The following is a 22,628-nucleotide window of genomic DNA, read 5'->3' on the forward strand; positions in this document are numbered from 1 at the left end:
CAAGATGTCCCAATCTGATCCTGCCTCAGAAGTTTCTGCTGGAACATTGCTGCCTGACATCGGTTCTACCAAAGCTAAGTGCATTTGTTGTAAAGTTGTAGAAATTATTCCACCGAATGTCATTTGTAATAGTTGTCATGATAAACTGTTACATGCAGATAGTGTTTCCATCAGTAATAGTACATTGCCAGTTGCAGTTCCTTCAACTTCTAATGTGCATGATATACCTGTAAATTTTAAAGAATTTGTTTCTGATTCTATTATGAAGGCTTTGTCTGCATTTCCACCTTCTAATAAACGTAAAAGGTCTTTTAAAACTTCTCATTTAGCTGATGAAATTTCAAATGACCAACAACATAATAATTCATCCTCTTCTGATGAGGATCTATCTGAAACAGAAGATCCTTCCTCAGACATTGACACTGACAAATCTACTTATTTATTTAAAATAGAATATATGCGTTTTTTATTTAAAGAAGTGTTAATTACTTTGGATATTGAGGTAACCAGTCCTATTGACGTTCAGTCTAATAAACGTTTAAATGCTGTTTTTAAACCTTTCTGTGGTTTCCCCAGGGGTTTTTCCCATTCCTGAGGCTATTTCTGATATGATTTCTAGGGAATGGAATAAGCCAGGTACTTCTTTTATTCCTTCTTCAAGGTTTAAAAAATTGTATCCTTTAACAGCAAAATCTAAAGAGTTTTGGGAAAAAATCCCCAAAGTTGATGGGGCTATTTCTACTCTTGCTAAACGTACCACTATTCCTATGGAAGATAGCACTTCCTTTAAGGATCCTTTAGATAGGAAGCTTGAATCTTATCTAAGGAAGGCCTATTTATATTCAGGTCATCTTCTCAGACCTGCTATTTCTTTGGCTGATGTTGCGGCTGCATCAACTTTCTTGTTGGAAAATTTAGCGCAACACGAATTGGATTCTGACATATCTAGCGTTGTTCGCTTGCTGCAACATGCTAATCATTTTATTTGTGATGCCGTTTTTGATATTATCAAAATTGATGTTAGATCCATGTCTTTAGCTGTTTTAGCTAGAAGAGCTTTGTGGCTTAAATCTTGGAATGCTGATATGACATCTAAATCTAGATTACTATCTCTTTCTTTCTAAGTTAATAATTTATTTGGTTCTCAGTTGGATTCTATTATTTCAACTATCACTGGGGGAAAAGGAGTTTTTTTGCCTCAGGATAAAAAACCTAAGGGTAAATCTAAGGCTTCTAACCATTTTCGTTCCTTTCGTCAGAATAAAGAACAAAAACTCAATCCTTCCCCCAAGGAATCTGCTTCCAATTGGAAGCCTTCCTCAAATTGGAATAAATCCAAGCCATTTAGGAAACCAAAGTCAGCCCTCATGCCAGCTCATGCCAGCTCAGCTGGTAGGGGGCAGATTAAGGTTTTTTCAAGGATTTTTGGATAAAATCTGCCCAAAATCATTGGATTCAGAGCATTGTCTCTCAAGGGTATCGAATAGGATTCAAAATAAGACCTCCTGTGAGAAGATTTTTTCTCTCACGCATCCCTGTAAATCCAGTAAAAGCTCAGGCTTTTCTGAAGTGTGTTTCAGATCTGGAGTCTTCAGGAGTAATCATGCCAGTTCCTCCTCAGGAACAAGGTTTGAGGTTTTATTCAAACCTATTCATTGTACCAAAGAAAGAAAATTTATTCAGACCAGTTCTGGATCTAAAATTTTTGAATCGTTATGTAAGAGTACCAACTTTCAAGATGGTGACTATAAGGACTATTCTGCCTTTTTTTCAGCGAGGACATTATATGTCCACAATAGACTTGCAGGATGCATACCTTCATATTCCGATTCATCCAGAACACTTTCAGTTTCTGAGATTCTCTTTTCTAGACAAGCATTACCAATTTGTTGCTCTTCCATTTGGCCTAGCAACAGCTCCAAGAATCTTTTCAAAGGTTCTGGGTGCCCTACTATCTGTAATCAGAGAACAGGGTATTGCGGTGTTTCCTTATTTGGACGATATCTTGGTACTAGCTCAGTCTTTACATACTGCAGAATCTCACACAAATCAACTAGTGTTGTTTCTTCGGAAACATGGTTGGAGGATCAATTTACCAAAAAGTTTCTTGATTCCTCAGACAAGGGTCACCTTTTTAGGCTTCCAGATAGATTCAGTGTCCATGACTCTGTCTCTAACAGACAAGAGACATTTAAAATTGGTCGCAGCATGCCGGTTCCTTCAGTCTCAGTCATTCCCTTCAGTGGCTATGTGCATGGAAGTTTTAGGTCTCATGACTGCAGCATCGGACGCGATCCCCTTTGCTCGTTTTCACATGAGACCTCTACAGCTTTGTATGCTGAATCAATGGTGCAGGGATTATACAAAGATATCACAATTAATATCCTTGAATCCCAATGTACGACACTCTCTGACATGGTGGATAGATCACCATCGTTTGGTTCAAGGGGTTTCTTTTTTTCGTCCAACCTGGATTGTGATCACAACAGATGCGAGTCTTTCAGGTTGGGGAGCTGTTTGGGGATCTCTGACAGCACAAGGGGTTTGGAAATCTCAAGAGGCGAGATTACCAATAAATATTTTAGAACTCTGCTAAAGAGAGAACCGTTCATTTGTTTTCAGACAGACAATATCACAACTGTGGCTTATGTCAATCATCAGGGTGGGACTCACAGTCCCCAATCTATGAAAGAAGTATCTCGGATACTTGCCTGGGCAGAATCCAGCTCCTGTCTAATCTCTGCGGTGCATATCCCAGACGTAGACAATTGGGAGGCGGATTATCTCAGCCGCCAGACTTTATATCCAGGGGAGTGGTCTCTCCATCCAGATGTGTTTTCTCAGATTGTTCTGATGTAGGGGCTTCCAGAGATAGATCTCATGGCCTCTCATCTAAACAAGAAACTTCCCAGATACCTGTCCAGGTCCAGGGATGTTCAGGCGGAAGCAGTGGATGCGCTGACACTTCCTTGGTGTTATCAACCTGCTTACATCTTCCCGCCTCTAGTTCTCCTTCCAAGAGTGATCTCCAAAATCATCATGGAACAGTCTTTTGTGTTGCTGGTGGCTCCAGCATGGCCACACAGGTTTTGGTATGCGGATCTGGTTCGGATGTCCAGTTGCCCGCCTTGGCCACTTCCGTTATGGCCGGACCTACTATCTCAAGGTCCGTTTTTCCATCAGGATCTCAAATCATTAAATTTGAAGGTATGGAAATTGAACGCTTAGTTCCAAGTCATAGAGGTTTCTCTGACTCAGTGATTAATTCTATGTTACAAGCTCGTAAATCTGTCTCTAGGAAGATTTATTATAGAGTTTGGAAGACTTACATTTCATGGTGTTCTTCTCATAAATTCTCCTGGCATTCTTTTAGAATTCCTAGAATTTTACAGTTCCTTCAGGATGGTTTGGATAAGGGTTTGTCTGCAAGTTCCTTGAAAGGACAAATCTCTGCTCTTTCTGTTTTATTTCACAGAAAGATTGCTATACTTCCTGATATTCACTGTTTTGTACAGGCTTTAGTTCGTATTAAGCCTGTCATTAAATCAATTTCTCCTCCTTGGAGTCTTAATTTGGTTCTGAAGGCTTTACAGGCTCCTCCATTTGAGCCTATGCATTCTTTGGACATTAAACTACTTTCTTGGAAAGTGTTGTTCCTTTTGGCTATCTCTTCTGCTAGAAGAGTTTCTGAGCTATCTGCTCTTTCTTGTGAGTCTCCTTTTCTGATTTTTCATCAGGATAAGGCAGTTTTGCAGAATTCTTTTCAATTTTTACCTAAGGTTGAGAATTCTAACAACATTAGTAGAGAAGTTGTTGTCCCTTCTTTCTGTCCTAATCCTAAGAATTCTTTGGAGAGATCCTTACATTCTTTGGATGTGGTAAGAGCTTTGAAATATTATGTGGAAGCTACTAAAGATTTCAGGAAGACTTCCAGTCTATTTGTTTTATTTTCTGGTCCTAGAAAAGGTCAGAAGGCTTCTGCTATTTCCTTGGCTTCTTGGTTGAAACTTTTGATTCATCAAGCTTATTTGGAGTCGGGTCAGGCCCCGCCTCAGAGAATTACAGCTCATTCTACTAGATCAGTCTCCACTTCGTGGGCTTTTAAGAATAAAGCTTCAGTTGATCAGATTTGCAAAGCGGTGACTTGGTCCTCTTTGCATACATTTACTAAATTCTACCGTTTTGATGTATTTGCTTCTTCGGAAGCAGTTTTTGGTAGAAAAGTTCTTCAGGCAGCTCTTTGTTTGATTCTTCTGCTTTTTGATTTAAGTTTTTTTCTTTCAAAAATGAAAATAAACTTATTTTTTTGGGTTGTGGATTAATTTTTTCAGCGAAATATGGCTGTTTTTATTTTTATTCCCTCCCTCTCTAGTGACTCTTGAGTGGAAGACTCCACATCTTGGGTATTGATATCCCATATGTCACTAGCTCATGGACTCTTGCCAATTACATGAAAGAAAACATAATTTATGTAAGAACTTATCTGATAAATTCATTTCTTTCCTATTGGGAAGAGTCCATGAGGCCCACCCTTTTTATGGTGGTTATGATTTTTTGTATAAAGCACAATTATTTCCAAATTTCCTTTTGTTGATGCTTTCTACTCCTTTCTTTATCACCCCACTGCTTGGCTATTCGTTAAACTGAATTGTGGGTGTGGTGAGGGGTGTATTTATAGGCATTTTGAGGTTTGGGAAACTTTGCCCCTCCTGGTAGGATTGTATATCCCATATGTCACTAGCTCATGGACTCTTGCCAATATGAAAGAAATGAATTTATCAGGTAAGTTCTTACATAAATTATTTTTTTTCGTTCAAACAAGTCCCAACAATCTCAACCTTTTTCCAAACCCGAGCAGCCCAAGAGTACTTGAAATGCTGCTCAGTCCTTGAACAAGTCCAAACAAAGAAGCCTGCAAACAAATCTGCCTGAAGGGGCGGCCCCTGATCCGGGATCGGATCGAGTAGGGGGCAGATTGTCGTTTTCTCAGACGCATGGTTAGAGGATGTTCAGGATCTTTGGGTTCTGGAGGTCTTATCTCAGGGATACCGGATAAGATTAAAATCTCATCTGCCCAGGGGCAGATTCCTACTCTCCAGACTGTCTTCAAGACCAGAAAAGAGGTTGTGTTTGGGATCTAGCCTCTTTAGGAGTAATTGTCCCGGTACTTACATCAGAAAGAGTTCTGGGGTTCTATTCAAACCTCTTTGTGGTTCCCAAAAAGGAGGGAACATTTTGTCCAATTCTGGACCTGATGTGCCTAAACAAGTTTCGGAGTGTCCCCTCTTTCAAAATGGAGACAATACAGTCAATTCTTCCCCTGGTTCAGGAAGGACAGTTTATGAGCACCATAGGCCTGAAGGATGCATACCTTCATGTTTTGATACACAAGGAACATTTTCAATTCCTGAGGTTTGCCTTTCTGGACCAGCACTTCCAGTTCATAGCACTTCCGTTTGGCTTAGCTACTGCTCCAAGGATATTTACGAAGGTTCTGGGGGCTCTTCTAGCGGTTGCTAGAACAAGAGGTATTGCAGTAGCACCTTACGATACACCTGGACGATATCTTGGTACAAGCACCATCTTTTTTGTCTAGCAAGGGAGAACTCGGAATTCCTTCTCAGTCTTCTTCGATCACATGGATGGAAGATTTACTTGGAAAAGAATTCTCTTACTCAAAATACCAGAGTGAATTTCCTGGGTACAGTGATCGACTCTATATCCATGAAGATCTTTCTAACAGATCAGAGACGTTGCAAGCTAACCATCAGCATGTCTTGCCCTCCAGGCTTCCTTGAGACCTTCGGTGGCCCAGTGTATGGAGGTGATTGGACTCATGATGTCTTGTATGGACACCATTCCCTATGCCAGATTCCATCTCAGACCTTTACAGCTATGCATGCTGAGACAATGGAATGGCGACCATTCCGATCTGTCACAACAGATAGATCTGGACAGCCTGTCAAGAGACTCGCTCTCTTGGTGGCTCTGTCAAGATCACCTGTCCCAGGGCACATGCTTCTTGAGACCGTCCTAGAAGATTGTGACTATGGACGCCAGTCTATCCAGCTGGGGAGCCGTTTGGGGTGCTAGGAAGGCACAGGGACTGTGGACTCAGGAGGAGTCCACTCTTCTGATCAATATCTTGAAACTCTGGGCAATCTTCAATGCTCTTGAAGAGGCCTCATCCTTCAAGGCCCAAGGAGGAAGCCCGCTCTCTCATAAGCTAAGTGGACCCCTTGAAGGCTTGACCCCTCCTGGCTCCGTCCCAGTTTATCAGATTCCAATCAGACAACATAACTTTGGTAGCCTACATCAACCATCAGGGAGGAACGAGAAGTTCCTTAGCGATGAGAGAAGTATGTCATATCCTAGAATGGGTAGAGGCCCACAACTGTACGCTGTTAGCGATCCACATTCCGGGTATGGACAACTGGGAAGCAGTCTTCCTCAGCAGGCAATCCTTTCACCCGGGGGAATGGTCTGTCCACCCCGAGGTCTTTGCAGAAATATGCAGCAGATGGGGGATGCTGGAGATAGACCTCATGGCCTCCCATCTCAATGCCAAAATACCCAAGTACGGGTCGAGATTGAGGGATCCTCAAGCTGTTCTAATAGATGCCCTAGCAGTTCCATAGAGGTTCAGACTCGTATATCTCTTTCCTCCATTACCTCTTCTCCCTCGTGTGGTGGCCTGCATCAAACAGGAGTATCTGTGGTTCTAATTGCTCCATCCTTGCCGGACTTGGACTTGAAGGACTTGGTTTGTGGATCTCCTCCGTGCTGATACAGGGTCCCTTCCTTCATCAAAATCTAGATTCTCTGAGGCTGACTGTGTGGAGATTAAACGCTTGGTCTTAGCCAGGAGCGGTTTCTTTGAGAGTGTCATTGACACTTTGATTCAAGCTTGTAAGCCAGTTACTCTACGTATTTACCATAAGGTGTGGCGGACTTACCTGCACTGGTGTGAGGAGCGTCCTTTTTCTTGGCATAAGGTTTAAGTTGCCAGAATTTTTATCTTTTCTCCAGGATGGACTGGAGAAGGGTCTATCGGCTAGTTCCCTGAAGGGACAGATATCGGCCCTGTCGGTGTTGCTGCACAGGAGATTAGCTGAGCTTCCGGATATGCAGTCCTTTGTTGTATTATGTGTGTGTGTATGTATGTGTGTGTGAGAATGTAAGGGTTGTATTATGTGTGTGTGTGTGTGTATGTATGTGTGTGTGAGAATGTAAGGATTGTATTATGTGTGTGTGTATGTGGGGGTTATATTATGTGTGTGTGTATGTGGGGTTTTTATTATGTGTGTGTATGTGGGGGTTGTATTTTATATGGGGGTTGTATTATGTGTGTGTATGTATGTATGTGTATATAAGTATATCAAATATGGCAGCTTAAGTGTTGTTGGTTTGCTAATGGTCAAAGTATCAAGTCAATACGTGTCCACATCAGCTTCAAGGACACTTATTTTTATCTTTCCCACAACTGGTTCCTAAGCATCACCCCCGGTTTGTGGTTCATACTGTTTTCATATGCATGACTTATAGCTTCAGATGGTGGCCTCTCCAGGTGGGAAGGGTTTGTAAACCTCGGCAAACCTAAAGGGTGGAGTCTATCCAAAGAACTACCTATAAATGTGATGTCTGGGTACCATTATAGCAATTGTCATCTGAGGACATACAGCCCAACTGTAATGAGAGAAATAACCAGAATCCTTGTTTTTTACAGTCCTGTGTTCTACCCGTCTTCAAGGGATCCACATATCTATATATTTATATTTAAATCAGGGGTCATCAATTGTGGACCTCCAGAGGTTTTGTAAATTAATTTCCCATGATGCTCAACAAGCATTTTAGCTGGTTGAGCATCATGGGAAATGTAGTTCCAAAACCTCTGGAGGGCCTCAATTAATGACCCCCTAAACTATATCGATCTATCTAAAAATCGTTTCACTGCTTTGTCCAGTCTTCCTAAACGTATGCAGACTGGATCAGTTCTCAATTTTTCCCTTGGGAACAGCTGTGTCTCACGTCTCTGTAGCTTCACACCGTCTTCCTCATGGTCAACTCATCAGCACATTGTATCTCTAAACTTAGCAGCTTATATTCCAAAACCCCTTACCTCCATTTTCACCAGAGTAAAGTGGTTTTATTCATAGTCCCTGAGCACATCATCTTGTACTCTGGATTCTTAGATCATTCTTCCATTGTTTTGTGTGAATTCCTTGAATGGTTGAGAAGTTCACTCTTTAAATGCTCACACTGAAATACTACTTCCGAGCCACAATGCAATTCTGTAAGATGGACATTCTTTGGGGCATCTGAAAAGGTATTGGAGTTCCCAAACCTGTCTTTTCCACTGGCCACAGTGTGCTATTGTTTGATGAGAAGTCACTGCGTTTCCTTGTCTTTGCTCATTCTGCTGTGAAAGACATAGATTTGAGGGTTTCACTAAGCTGTGACATATAACCAATGACTACAAATCATCTCCTGCATTATGTGTGATAACCCGGAACATAAAATAGACTTTATTTCCTTCTATATATATTGAGAGTCCACAGCATCATTTCTTACTGTTGGGAAATACTGAACCTGGCCACCAGGAGGAGGCAAAGACACCTCAGCCGAAGGCTTAAATACCTCTACCACTTCCCCCATCCCCCAGTCATTATTTGCCTTTCGTCACAGGAGGTTGGCAGATAAGTGTCGGCCCTTCGATATGGGACTGGAGTTTTAAGTAGTCTTGACAGCCTCTCAGTGAGAGCATTGATGAAAGTTAGAGTCTGGAGATGCAGGGAGAGTCTTTCTCCGAACCCATCCAGACTTCCTGCTAACGGCTCCTAAGCAATCAGTGTTGACGAGTTTTACTGCCCGCTTGTTTTCTCACTCAAGTCCATGTCAGGAGCGATGCTACAAGACTGTCACACTTGAGAGGCTGTGTTTCTGTTCCACAGCATGGATTCTGGTAAGATCGTTTCAATTTTTACATAAGTTGAAAACGCTAGAAGACAGGGTCACAGTGTGGCTCCTTTTATCTTAATAGAATCATGGGTTAATATCTCCTGAGGGGATTATTGAACAGTGGGGATTAATCAAATGTTATACTTTGATTTAATGCTGCTTTATGTGTGAGATTTTATTGGGCTCATAGGATGTTGTCAGGTGGCTGGAACACATAGGTTTTTACTTTCACTTTGAGTGCTGCGTAGCTTGCAGCTTGGTGCGCTTTTTCTCATTGCAGGGGCGGTCCTGCCTTGCGCACCAGGTGACCGGTAGTGGTCTCACTTTCATTTTTTCTTTCCGGACCGAGCTGGCTGTCGGAGAAGATGATTTTTCTCTGTCTTGTCTGAGTCCAGGAGTCATGAGTGCCCCAACCATTGGGAGTATAAAGGTGCAGTTTTTGAGATATAAAGATCATTTTATTTTTGTGTCCTGCTGTTATTAGCTTAAGCTATGGAGGATGCTGATATATTAGAGGGTACTCCATCTATTCCAAATAATAATAATACCTGTTTATATTGTGAGGAGGCTTTGGTATGCCCGCCCTCTGTTATGTTCCACATGCCTTGACAAAGTTATTCGGTCAAAGAAGGTTAACCCTTTTGATACCACTGAGCCGTCCACCTCTGAGGACTCGCCGTCCCGTGAGGTGCATACCCTACATTCATCTCCTTCTACACACACAGCTTCCCGTAGGACGCTTAATCCTCCATCTGGAGGGGGCCTTTTACCGCCAGATTTTACTGCGCAGTTACAAACGGCGGTGTCTGCTGCCCTCAGTGCTTTACCTCGCCCTGCTAAATGCAAGTGATATGTTAAACATAGCTCTCCTGCCCCGTTGTCATCATGTAAATTATTGGATTTAACTGCTCTGTCTCAGTTATCCGAGTTATGCTCTCTGAGACTTCAGAGGATGAACTCTGGGACAGAGTCTGCTGCCTCTAAGCCTCCGGCTGCGGAGGAACCAGACTTTAGATATAAGATTGAACACTTACGTTTTCTTCTAAAGGAAGTCATGTCTACATTAGAGGTTCCAGAGGCCAAACTGCCTGATGAACCTTTGATTCCTTAATTAGACAGACTTTACGAGGACAGGGTAGTGCCTTTAACTTTTACTCTGCCTGTAAAGATGGCGAACATTATTAAGAACGAATGGGACAGAATTGGAACCTCTTTTTCCCCTTAGTCTTCCTTTAAAAAATGATTCCCGGACTCTCAATTAGAGTAGTGGGGTTTCGTCCCTAAGGTGGATGGCGCTATCTCCACGCTTGCCAAAACGCTTGAGGATAGCTCGTCGTTCAGAGAGCCGATGGATAAAAAGATGGAAACTCTTCTAAGAAAAATGTGCGGGATATTTGTTTAAACCGGCATCGGCTGTTGCCACGGTTGCTGGAGCAGCTACCTACTGGTGTGACTCCTTATTGGATTTAATCGAGGTGGAGGGTTCCCTCGACTTTATCCAGGAAAGAATTAAGGCCTTGAGAATTGCTAATTCTTTTTCGCTTAAGGCTTCTGGCTTTTCGATTCAGGCCCGTCGTGTGCTCTGGCTTAAGTCCTGGTCTGCGGATATGACTTCTAAGTCCAGACTTCTTTCTCTCCCCTTTTTTATTTGGTCCAGGCCTGGACTCCATTATCTCCATGGTTACAGGGGGCAATGGTGCCTTCCTACCGCAAGATAAAAAGAACAATTCTAAGGGACAAGTTTATAATTTTCATTCCTTTCGTTCTGATAAATGTCAGCAGTCCTCAGCTAAGCTCGAGTAAACCAAGAGTACTTGGAAGCCGGCTCAGTTCTGTAATAAGTCCAAGCAGAGCAAGAAACCCGCCGAGACTAAATCGGCATTAAGGGGCGTCCCCTGATCCGTCTCTGCATCGTGTAGGGGGCAGACTGTCGCTCTTTCCAGACGCTTGGTTTGGGGACGTGCAGGATCCATGGCTCCTGGAGGTCATAGTTCAGGGATACAAGATAGGTTTCAAGTCTCGTCCACCCAAGGGTAGATTTCTCCTCTCAAACCTGTCTTCCAGACCAGAAAAGAGGGAAGCCTTTCTGGGGTGCGTGTGGGATCTGTCCTCCTCAGGAGTCATTGTCCCGGTGCCTATTGTAGAGAGAGGTTTGGGATACTATTTAAACCTTTTCGTGGCCCCACAGAAGGAGGGAACTTTCCGTCCGATTCTGGACCTAAAGTGCTTAAACAAGTTTCTAAATGTCCCCTCGTTACAAGATGGAGTTCAGGAAGGACAGTTTATGACAACTATAGATCTGAAGGATGCTTACCTTCACGTTCCAATCCACAAGGACCACTTCCAGTTCCTAAGGTTTGCGTTCCTGGACCAGCACTTCCAGTTCATTGCACTTCCGTTTGATCTAGCTACTGCTAAGATTTTTTACAAAGGTTCTAGGGGCTCTACTAGCCGTTGCCAGAACCAGGGGTATAGCAGTGGCTCCCTACTTGGACGATATTCTGGTACAAGCACCATCTTTTCGTCTGACGGAAGACCATTCAGAATCTCTCCTCTCTCTCCTTCGATCTCATGGATGGAAGATAAACCTAGAAAAGTGTTTTCTTATACCAAGTACCAGGGTGGAATTTCTGGGTACTATAATAGACTCCATAGGCATGAGGATATTTCTAACAGACCAGAGACATTGCAAGCTAGCTTCGGCATGTCTTGCCCTCCGGACCTCCTTAAGGCCCTCTGTGGCTCAGTGTATGGAGGTGATTGGTCTCATGGTGTCCAGCATGGACATCATTCCCTTTGCCAGGTTCCATCTCAGACCGTTGCAACTGTGCATGCTGAGGCAGTGGAACGGTGATCATTCGAATCTGTCTCAACAGATTTCTCTGGACAACCGATCGAGAGAATCGCTCTCTTGGTGGTTCTGTCCAGATCACCTGCCCGAGGGACATCCTTTTAAGACCATCCTGGGAGATTGTGACTACGGATGCAAGTCTATCAGGATGGGGAGATCAACATTCTAGAACTTCGGGCAATCTTCAATGCTCTGATGGCTTGGCCCCTTCTGGGTTCGTCCCAGTTTATCAGATTCCAATCATAACCTCGGTGGCTTAACCATTAGGGGGGAAGGAGAAGCTCCCTAGCAATGAGGGAAGTATCTTGTATTCTGGAGTGGGCGGAGGCCCACAGCTGTTCGCTGTCAGCGATCCACATTCCGGGTGTGGACAACTGGGAAGCGGATTTTCTCAGCAGACAATCCTTTCATCCGGAGGAATGGTCTCTCCATCCCGAAGTGTTTGCGGAGATATGCAACAGGTGGGGGACGCCGGAGATAGATCTCATGGCGTCCCATCTCAATACCAAGCTACCCAGATATGGGTCGAGGTCCAGGGATCCTCAGGCGGAGCTAATAGATGCATTAGAAGTGCCTTGGAGGTTCAGTCTAATTTACCTATTCCCGCCGTTACCACTCCTTCCTTGAATAGTGGCCGCAAAGGATGTGGTTTGCGGATCTGGTGGGGATGTCATCATCTCCTTCGTGGAAGTTACCTTGTTGCAGGGATCTGCTGGAACAAAGCCCTTTTGTTCATCAAAATCTAGATTCTCTGAGGCTGACTGTGTTGAGATTGAACGCTTAGTCCTAGCCAAAAGAGGTTTTTCTGAGAAAAAACTCTCATTCAAGCTCGTAAACCGGTTACTCGTCGCATCTATCATAAGGTGTGGAGAACCTTCTTATTCTGGTGTGAAGAGCGTGGTTTTTCCGGGCACAAAGTTAAGGTTGCCAGGATCCTTTCGTTTCTCCAAGATAGATTGGATAAGGGCCTTTCTGCCAGTTCCCTGAGGGAACAGATTTCGGCCCTGTCTGTTTTACTGCACAAGAGGATCGTAAAGCTTACAGATGTACAGTCCTTAAAGGGACACTGAACCCACATTTTTTCTCACACAATTCAGATAGAGCATGAAATTTTAAGCAACTTTCTAATTTACTTCTATTATCAATTTTTATTCGTTCTCTTACTCTCTTTATTTGAAAAATGGTGTTCCATTCTCATAAGGCTGTCCTACGTACTAAGTTAGGTTTTCTTCCTAAGGTCGTGTCAGACCACAACATCAATCAAGAGATTGTGGTTCCTTCATTGTGTCCCAATCCTTCTTTTTCGAAGGAACGTTTGCTTCATAATTTGGACGTGGTTCGTGCCTTGAAGTTCTTTCTTCAGGCTACTTAGGATTTTAGACAAGCGTCTTCCTTTGTTTGTTGTCTATTCCGGGAAGCGTAAGGGTAAGCGTAAGGGTCAGAAGGCCTCTGCGACTTCCTTATCTTTTTGGTTAAGGAGTGTTATCCGCTTAGCTTATGAGACAGTGGGCTTCCTTCTTGGGCCTTTAAGGATGAGGCCTCTATGGATCAGATTTGTAAGGCGGCTACCTGGTCCTCCTTACACACTTTTTCTAAATTTTACAAGCAGCCTTCAAGAGAGAGGTTTTGCAGAATGTGGTGCCCTCAGATTGGGGTCCGCCTCTCTTTTTGTCCCTCCTGTTATCAGTCAGGGTCCCCTAGAGCTTGGGTATAAGTTTCCCAACAGTAAGGAATGATGCTGTGGACTCTCCTTATATTAAGAAGGAAAACATAAATTATGCTTACCAGATAATTTAATTTCTTTCTGTATAAGGAGAGTCCACAGCCCCTGCCCGTGTTCTCCGATGGGCGGCCCTCTTAATTATATTTTTCTTCTGGCACCATTTATTCCCTGATATTTCTCCTACTGTTCATTTGGCAGAATGACTGGGGGATGAGGGAAGTGGGAGAGGTATTTCAACCTTTGGCTGGGGTGTCTTTGCCTCCTCCACGTCTGCTGTGTGCTTGTGTCCCCTTATGTGTTCCACGTCTGCTGTGTGCTTGTGTCTCCTTATGTGTTCCACGTCTGCTGTGTGCTTGTGTCCCCTTATGTGTTCCACGTCTGCTGTGTGCTTGTGTCCCCTTATGTGTTCCACGTCTGCTGTGTGCTTGTGTCCCCTTATGTGTTCCACGTCTGCTGTGTGCTTGTGTCCCCTTATGTGTTCCACGTCTGCTGTGTGCTTGTGTCCCCTTATGTGTTCCACGTCTGCTGTGTGCTTGTGTCCCCTTATGTGTTTCACGTCTGCTGTGTGCTTGTGTCCCCTTATGTGTTCCACGTCTGCTGTGTGCTTGTGTCCCCTTATGTGTTCCACGTCTGCTGTGTGCTTGTGTCCCCTTATGTGTTCCACGTCTGCTGTGTGCTTGTGTCCCCTTATGTGTTCCACGTCTGCTGTGTGCTTGTGTCCCCTTATGTGTTCCACGTCTGCTGTGTGCTTGTGTCCCCTTATGTGTTCCACGTCTGCTGTGTGCTTGTGTCCCCTTATGTGTTCCACGTCTGCTGTGTGCTTGTGTCCCCTTATGTGTTCCACGTCTGCTGTGTGCTTGTGTCCCCTTATGTGTTTCACATCTGCTGTGTGCTTGTGTCCCCTTATGTGTTCCACGTCTGCTGTGTGCTTGTGTCCCCTTATGTGTTCCACGTCTGCTGTGTGCTTGTGTCCCCTTATGTGTTCCACGTCTGCTGTGTGCTTGTGTCCCCTTATGTGTTCCACGTCTGCTGTGTGCTTGTGTCTCCTTATGTGTTCCACGTCTGCTGTGTGCTTGTGTCCCCTTATGTGTTCCACGTCTGCTGTCTGCTGTGTGCTTGTGTCCCCTTATGTGTTCCACGTCTGCTGTTTGCTTGTGTCCCCTTATCAAATACACACGGGCTGTGTGTGGCTTTTCTTATGTGGTTCTCCTTCTATCACAGCTCCAGTCCCTGGGGTCCCTGTGTGGGTTAGTTTCAGAGACTGCACCATCTTCAGAAGATCTCCAACGCACAGTTGATTTACTGGCAGGACTGGGAACAGAAAGACCAGAGACTGGTAAGTATGTGTGTTGTAGAATTGTTTGTGAGTCCTCCTGATATACAGCCTGTGTGCATAGTACTGTCACCTCCTCCTGATATACAGCCTGTGTGCATAGTACTGTCACCTCCCCCTGATATACAGCCTGTGTGCATAGTACTGTCACCTCCCCTGATATACAGCCTGTGTGCATAGTACTGTCACCTCCCCCTGATATACAGCCTGTGTGCATAGTACTGTCACCTCCCCTGATATACAGCCTGTGTGCATAGTACTGTCACCTCCCCCTGATATACAGCCTGTGTGCATAGTACTGTCACCTCCCCTGATATACAGCCTGTGTGCATAGTACTGTCACCTCCCCTGATATACAGCCTGTGTACATAGTACTGTCACCTCCCCTGATATACAGTCTGTGTGCATAGTACTGTCACCTCCCCCTGATATACAGCCTGTGTGCATAGTACTGTCACCTCCCCTGATATACAGCCTGTGTGCATAGTACTGTCACCTCCCCTGATATACAGTCTGTGTGCATAGTACTGTCACCTCCCCCTGATATACAGCCTGTGTGCATAGTACTGTCACCTCCCCCTGATATACAGCCTGTGTGCATAGTACTGTCACCTCCCCCTGATATACAGCCTGTGTGCCTAGTACTGTCACCTCCCCCTGATATACAGCCTGTGTGCATAGTACTGTCACCTCCCCCTGATATACAGCCTGTGTGCATAGTACTGTCACCTCCCCTGATATACAGCCTGTGTGCATAGTACTGTCACCTCCCTCTGATATACAGCCTGTGTGCATAGTACTGTCACCTCCTCCTGATAAACAGTCTGTGTGCATAGTACTGTCACCTCCCTCTCATATACAGCCTGTGTGCATAGTACTGTCACCTCCCCCTGATATACAGCCTGTGTGCATAGTACTGTCACCTCCCCCTGATATACAGCCTGTGTGCATAGTACTGTCACCTCCCCCTGATATACAGCCTGTGTGCATAGTACTGTCACCTCCCCTGATATACAGCCTGTGTACATAGTATTGTCACCTCCCCCTGATATACAGCCTGTGTACATAGTACTGTCACCTCCCCCTGATATACAGCCTGTGTGCATAGTACTGTCACCTCCCCCTGATATACAGCCTGTGTGCATAGTACTGTCACCTCCCCTGATATACAGCCTGTGTGCATAGTACTGTCACCTCCCCTGATATACAGCCAGTGTGCATAGTACTGTCACCTCCCCTGATATACAGCCTGTGTGCATAGTACTGTCACCTCCCCCTGATATACAGCATGTGTGCATAGTACTGTCACCTCCCCTGATATACAGCCTGTGTGCATAGTTCTATCACCTCCTCCTGATATACAGCCTGTGTGCATAGTACTGTCACCTCCCCTGATATACAGCCTGTGTGCATAGTACTGTCACCTCCCCTGATATACAGCCTGTGTGCATAGTACTGTCACCTCCCCCTGATATACAGCCTGTGTGCATAGTACTGTCACCTCCCCTAATATACAGCCTGTGTGCATAGTGTCACCTCCCCCTGATATACAGCCTGTGTGCATAGTACTGTCACCTCCCTCTGATATACAGCCTGTGTGCATAGTACTGTCACCTCCCCTGATATACAGCCTGTGTGCATAGTACTGTCACCTCCCCTGATATACAGCCTGTGTGTATAGTACTGTCACCTCCCTCTGATATACAGCCTGTGTGCATAGTACTGTCACCTCCCCTGATATACAGCCTGTGTGCATAGTACTGTCACCTCCCCTGATATACAGCCTGTGTGCATAGTACTGTCACCTCTCCTGATATACAGCCTGTGCGAATAGTACTGTCACCTCCCCTGATATACAGCCTGTGTGCATAGTACTGTCACCTCCTCCTGATATACAGCCTGTGTGCATAGTACTGTCACCTCCCCTGATATACAGCCTGTGTGCATAGTACTGTCACCTCCCCTGATATACAGCCTGTGTGCATAGTACTGTCACCTCCCCTGATATACAGCCTGTGTGTATAGTACTGTCACCTCCCTCTGATATACAGCCTGTGTGCATAGTACTGTCACCTCCCCTGATATACAGCCTGTGTGCATAGTACTGTCACCTCCCTCTGATATACAGCCTGTGTGCATAGTACTGTCACCTCCTCCTGATAAACAGTCTGTGTGCATAGTACTGTCACCTCTCCCTGATATACATCCTGTGTGCATAGTACTGTCACCTCCCCTGATATACAGCCTGTGTGCATAGTATTGTCACCTCCCCTGATATACAGCCTGTGTGCATAGTACTGTCACCTCCCTCTCATATACAGCCTGTGTGCATAGTACTGTCACCTCCCCTGATATACAGCCTGTGTGCATAGTACTGTCACCTCCCCCTGATATACAGCCTGTGTGCATAGTACTGTCACCTCCCCTGATATACAGCCTGTGTGCATAGTACTGTCACCTCCCTCTCATATACAGCCTGTGTGCTTAGTACTGTCACCTCCCTCTCATATACAGCCTGTGTGCATAGTACTGTCACCTCCCCTGATATACAGCCTGTGTGCATAGTACTGTCACCTCCCCTGATATACAGCCTTATGTGCATAGTACTGTCACCTCCCCATGATATACAGCCTGTGTGCATAGTACTGTCACCTCCCTCTGATATACAGCCTGTGTGCATAGTACTGTCACCTCCCCTGATATACAGCCTGTGTGCATAGTACTGTCACCCTCCCCTGATATACAGCCTGTGTGCATAGTACTGTCACCTCCTCCTGATATACAGCCTGTTGCAATAGTACTGTCACCTCCCCTGATATACAGCCTGTGTGCATAGTACTGTCACCTCCTCCTGATATACAGCCTGTGTGCATAGTACTGTCACCTCCCCCTGATATACAGCCTGTGTGCATAGTACTGTCACCTCCCCTGATATACAGCCTGTGTGCATAGTACTGTCACCTCCCCCTGATATACAGCCTGTGTGCATAGTACTGTCACCTCCCCTGATATACAGCTGTGAGCATAGTACTGTCACCTCCCCCTGATATACAGCCTGTGTGCATAGTACTGTCACCTCCCCTCTGATATACAGCCTGTGTGCATAGTACTGTCACCTCCCCTGATATACAGCCTGTGTGCATAGTACTGTCACCTCCCCTGATATACAGCCTTGTGTTACATAGTACTGTCACCCTCCCCTGATATACATCCTGTGTGCATAGTACTGTCACCTCCCCCTGATATACAGCCTGTGTGCATAGTACTGTCACTCTCCCCATAGTACTGTACTCCCCTTATACAGCTGTGTGCATAGTACTGTCACCTCCCCTGATATACAGTCCCTGTGTGCATAGTACTGTCACCTCCCCTGTTACAGCCTCCTCCCTGATATACAGCCTGTGTGCATAGTACTGTCACCTCCCCTGCGCTGTGTCATAGTTACACCTCCTGTGATATACAGCTGTGAGCATAGTACTGTCACCTCCCCTGATATACAGCCTGTGTGCATAGTACTGTCCACCTCCCCCTGATATAACAGCCTGTGTGCATAAGTACTGTCACCTCCTCCTGATATACAGTGTGTCATAGTACAGTCAACCCGCCTGATATAAGCTGTGTGCATGTACTGTCATCTCCCCCCTGATATACAGCCTCGTGAGGAGATAGCTACTGTCACTCCCCCTGTATACAGTGTGTGCATCAGTACTGTCACCTCCCCTGAATATACAGCCTGTGTGCATAGTACTGTCACCTCCCCTGATATACAGCCTGTGTGCATAGTACTGTCACCTCCCCTGATATACAGCCTGTGTGCATAGTACTGTCACCTCCCCCTGATATACAGCCTGTGTGCATAGTACTGTCACCTCCCCTGATATACAGCCTGTGTACATAGTACTGTCACCTCCCCCTGATATACAGCCTGTGTGCATAGTACTGTCACCTCCCCTGATATACAGCCTGTGTGCATAGTACTGTCACCTCCCCCTGATATACAGCCTGTGTGCATAGTACTGTCACCTCCCCCTGATATACAGCCTGTGTGCATAGTACTGTCACCTCCCCCTGATATACAGCCTGTGTGCATAGTACTGTCACCTCCCCCTGATATACAGCCTGTGTGCATAGTACTGGTCACCTCCCCTGATATACAGCCTGTGTGCATAGTACTGTCACCTCCCCCTGATATACAGCCTGTGTGCATAGTACTGTCACCTCCCCCTGATATACAGCCTGTGTGCATAGTACTGTCACCTCCCCTGATATACAGCCTGTGTGCATAGTACTGTCACCTCCCCTGATATACAGCCTGCTGTGCATAGTACTGTCACCTCCCCCTGATATACAGCCTGTGTGCATAGTACTGTCACCTCCCCTAATATACAGCCTGTGTGCATAGTGTCACCTCCCCCTGATATACAGCCTGTGTGCATAGTAACTGTCACCTCCCTCTGATATACAGCCTGTGTGCATAGTACTGTCACCTCCCCCTGATATACAGCCTGTGTGCATAGTACTGTCACCTCCCCTGATAATACAGCCTGTGTGTATAGTACTGTCACCTCCCTCTGATATACAGCCTGCTGTGCATAGTACTGTCACCCTCCCCTGATATACAGCCTGTGTGCATAGTACTGTCACCTCCCCTGATATACAGCCTGTGTTCATAGTACTGTCACCTCTCCTGATATACAGCCTGTGCGCAATAGTACTGTCACCTCCCCTGATATACAGCCTGTGTGCATAGTACTGTCACCTCCTCCTGATATACAGCCTGTGTGCATAGTACTGTCACCTCCCCTGATATACAGCCTGTGTGCATAGTACTGTCACCTCCCCTGATATACAGCCTGTGTGCATAGTACTGTCACCTCCCCTGATATACAGCCTGTGTGTATAGTACTGTCACCTCCCTCTGATATACAGCCTGTGTGCATAGTACTGTCACCTCCCCTGATATACAGCCTGTGTGCATAGTACTGTCACCTCCCTCTGATATACAGCCTGTGTGCATAGTACTGTCACCTCCTCCTGATAAACAGTCTGTGTGCATAGTACTGTCACCTCTCCCTGATATACATCCTGTGTGCATAGTACTGTCACCTCCCCTGATATACAGCCTGTGTGCATAGTATTGTCACCTCCCCTGATATACAGCCTGTGTGCATAGTACTGTCACCTCCCTCTCATATACAGCCTGTGTGCATAGTACTGTCACCTCCCCTGATATACAGCCTGTGTGCATAGTACTGTCACCTCCCTCTCATATACAGCCTGTGTGCTTAGTACTGTCACCTCCCTCTCATATACAGCCTGTGTGCATAGTACTGTCACCTCCCCTGATATACAGCCTGTGTGCATAGTACTGTCACCTCCCCTGATATACAGCTTGTGTGCATAGTACTGTCACCTCCCCTGATATACAGCCTGTGTGCATAGTACTGTCACCTCCCCTGATATACAGCCTGTGTGCATAGTACTGTCACCTCCCCCTGATATACAGCCTGTGTGCATAGTACTGTCACCTCCTCCTGATAAACAGTCTGTGTGCATAGTACTGTCACCTCCCCTGATATACAGCCTGTGTGAATAGTACTGTCACCTCCCCTGATATGCAGCCTGTGTGCATAGTACTGTCACCTCCCCTGATATACAGCCTGTGTGCATAGTACTGTCACCTCCCCTGATATACAGCCTGTGTGCATAGTACTGTCACCTCCCCTGATATACAGCCTGTGTGCATAGTACTGTCACCTCCCCCTGATATACAGCCTGTGTGCATAGTACTGTCACCTCCCCTGATATACAGCCTGTGTACATAGTACTGTCCCCTCCCCCTGATATACAGCCTGTGTGCATAGTACTGTCACCTCCCCCTGATATACAGTCTGTGTGCATAGTACTGTCACCTCCCCCTGATATACAGCCTGTGTGCATAGTACTGTCACCTCCCCCTGATATACAGTCTGTGTGCATAGTACTGTCACCTCCCCTGATATACAGCCTGTGTGCATAGTACTGTCACCTCCCCCTGATATACAGCCTGTGTGCATAGTACTGTCACCTCCCCCTGATATACAGCCTGTGTGCATAGTACTGTCACCTCCCCTGATATACAGCCTGTGTGACATAGTACTGTCACCCTCCCCCTGATATACAGCCTGTGTGCATAGTACTGTCACCTCCCTCTCGTATACAGCCTGTGTGCATAGTACTGTCACCTCCCTCTCATATACAGCCTGTGTGCATAGTACTGTCACCTCCCCCTGATATACAGCCTGTGTGCATAGTTCTATCACCTCCTCCTGATATACAGCCTGTGTGCATAGTACTGTCACCTCCCCTGATATACAGCCTGTGTGCATAGTACTGTCACCTCCCCCTGATATACAGCCTGGTGTGCATAGTTCTGTCACCTCCCCTGATATACAGCCTGTGTACATAGTACTGTCCCCTCCCCCTGATATACAGCCTGTGTGCATAGTACTGTCACCTCCCCCTGATATACAGCCTGTGTGCATAGTACTGTCACCTCCCCCTGATATACAGCCTGTGTGCATAGTACTGTCACCTCCCCCTGATATACAGCCTGTGTGCATAGTACTGTCACCTCCTCCCTGATATACAGCCTGTGTGCATAGTACTGTCACCTCCCCCTGATATACAGCCTGTGTGCATAGTACTGTCACCTCCCCCTGATATACAGCCTGTGTGCATAGTACTGTCACCTCCCCTGATATACAGCCTGTGTACATAGTACTGTCACCTCCCCCTGATATACAGCCTGTGTACATAGTACTGTCACCTCCCCCTGATATACAGCCTGTGTGCATAGTACTGTCACCTCCCCCTGATATACAGCCTGTGTGCATAGTACTGTCACCTCCCCCTGATATACAGCCTGTGTACATAGTACTGTCACCTCCCCTGATATACAGCCTGTGTGCATAGTACTGTCACCTCCCCCTGATATACAGTCTGTGTGCATAGTACTGTCACCTCCCCCTGATATACAGCCTGTGTGCATAGTACTGTCACCTCCCCCTGATATACAGCCTGTGTGCATAGTACTGTCACCTCCCCTGATATACAGCCTGTGTGCATAGTACTGTCACCTCCCCCTGATATACAGCCTGTGTGCATAGTACTGTCACCTCCCCTGATATACAGCCTGTGTGCATAGTACTGTCACCTCCCCCTGATATACAGCCTGTGTGCATAGTACTGTCACCTCCCCTGATATACAGCCTGTGTGCATAGTACTGTCACCTCCCCCTGATATACAGCCTGTGTGCATAGTACTGTCACCTCCCCTGATATACAGCCTGTGTGCATAGTACTGTCACCTCCCCCCTGATATACAGCCTGTGTGCATAGTACTGTCACCTCCCTCTGATATACAGCCTGTGTGCATAGTACTGTCACCTCCCCTGATATACAGCCTGTGTGCATAGTACTGTCACCTCCCCCTGATATACAGCCTGTGTGCATAGTACTGTCACCTCCCTCTGATATACAGCCTGTGTGCATAGTACTGTCACCTCCCCTGATATACAGCCTGTGTGCATAGTACTGTCACCTCCCCTGATATACAGCCTGTGTGCATAGTACTGTCACCTCTCCTGATATACAGCCTGTGCGAATAGTACTGTCACCTCCCCTGATATACAGCCTGTGTGCATAGTACTGTCACCTCCCCCTGATATACAGCCTGTGTGCATAGTACTGTCACCTCCCCTGATATACAGCCTGTGTGCATA

At 45.9% G+C, this 22,628-nt stretch overlaps 1 protein-coding gene across 1 annotated transcript in view; it reads left to right on the forward strand.

Moving 5' to 3' along the window:
• The window catches only part of TRAPPC10 (trafficking protein particle complex subunit 10), an 837,250-nt gene that overhangs the window by 304,086 nt on the left and 510,536 nt on the right, over positions 1–22,628 (forward strand). The window contains exon 9 of the mRNA XM_053705118.1: positions 14,754–14,868. Coding sequence (XP_053561093.1) covers positions 14,754–14,868 — 115 coding nt within the window. The remainder of the gene's footprint in view (positions 1–14,753; positions 14,869–22,628) is intronic.

This window comes from Bombina bombina, chromosome 3 (genome assembly GCF_027579735.1).
Source record: "Bombina bombina isolate aBomBom1 chromosome 3, aBomBom1.pri, whole genome shotgun sequence".
Classification (NCBI taxonomy): Eukaryota; Metazoa; Chordata; class Amphibia; order Anura; family Bombinatoridae; genus Bombina; species Bombina bombina.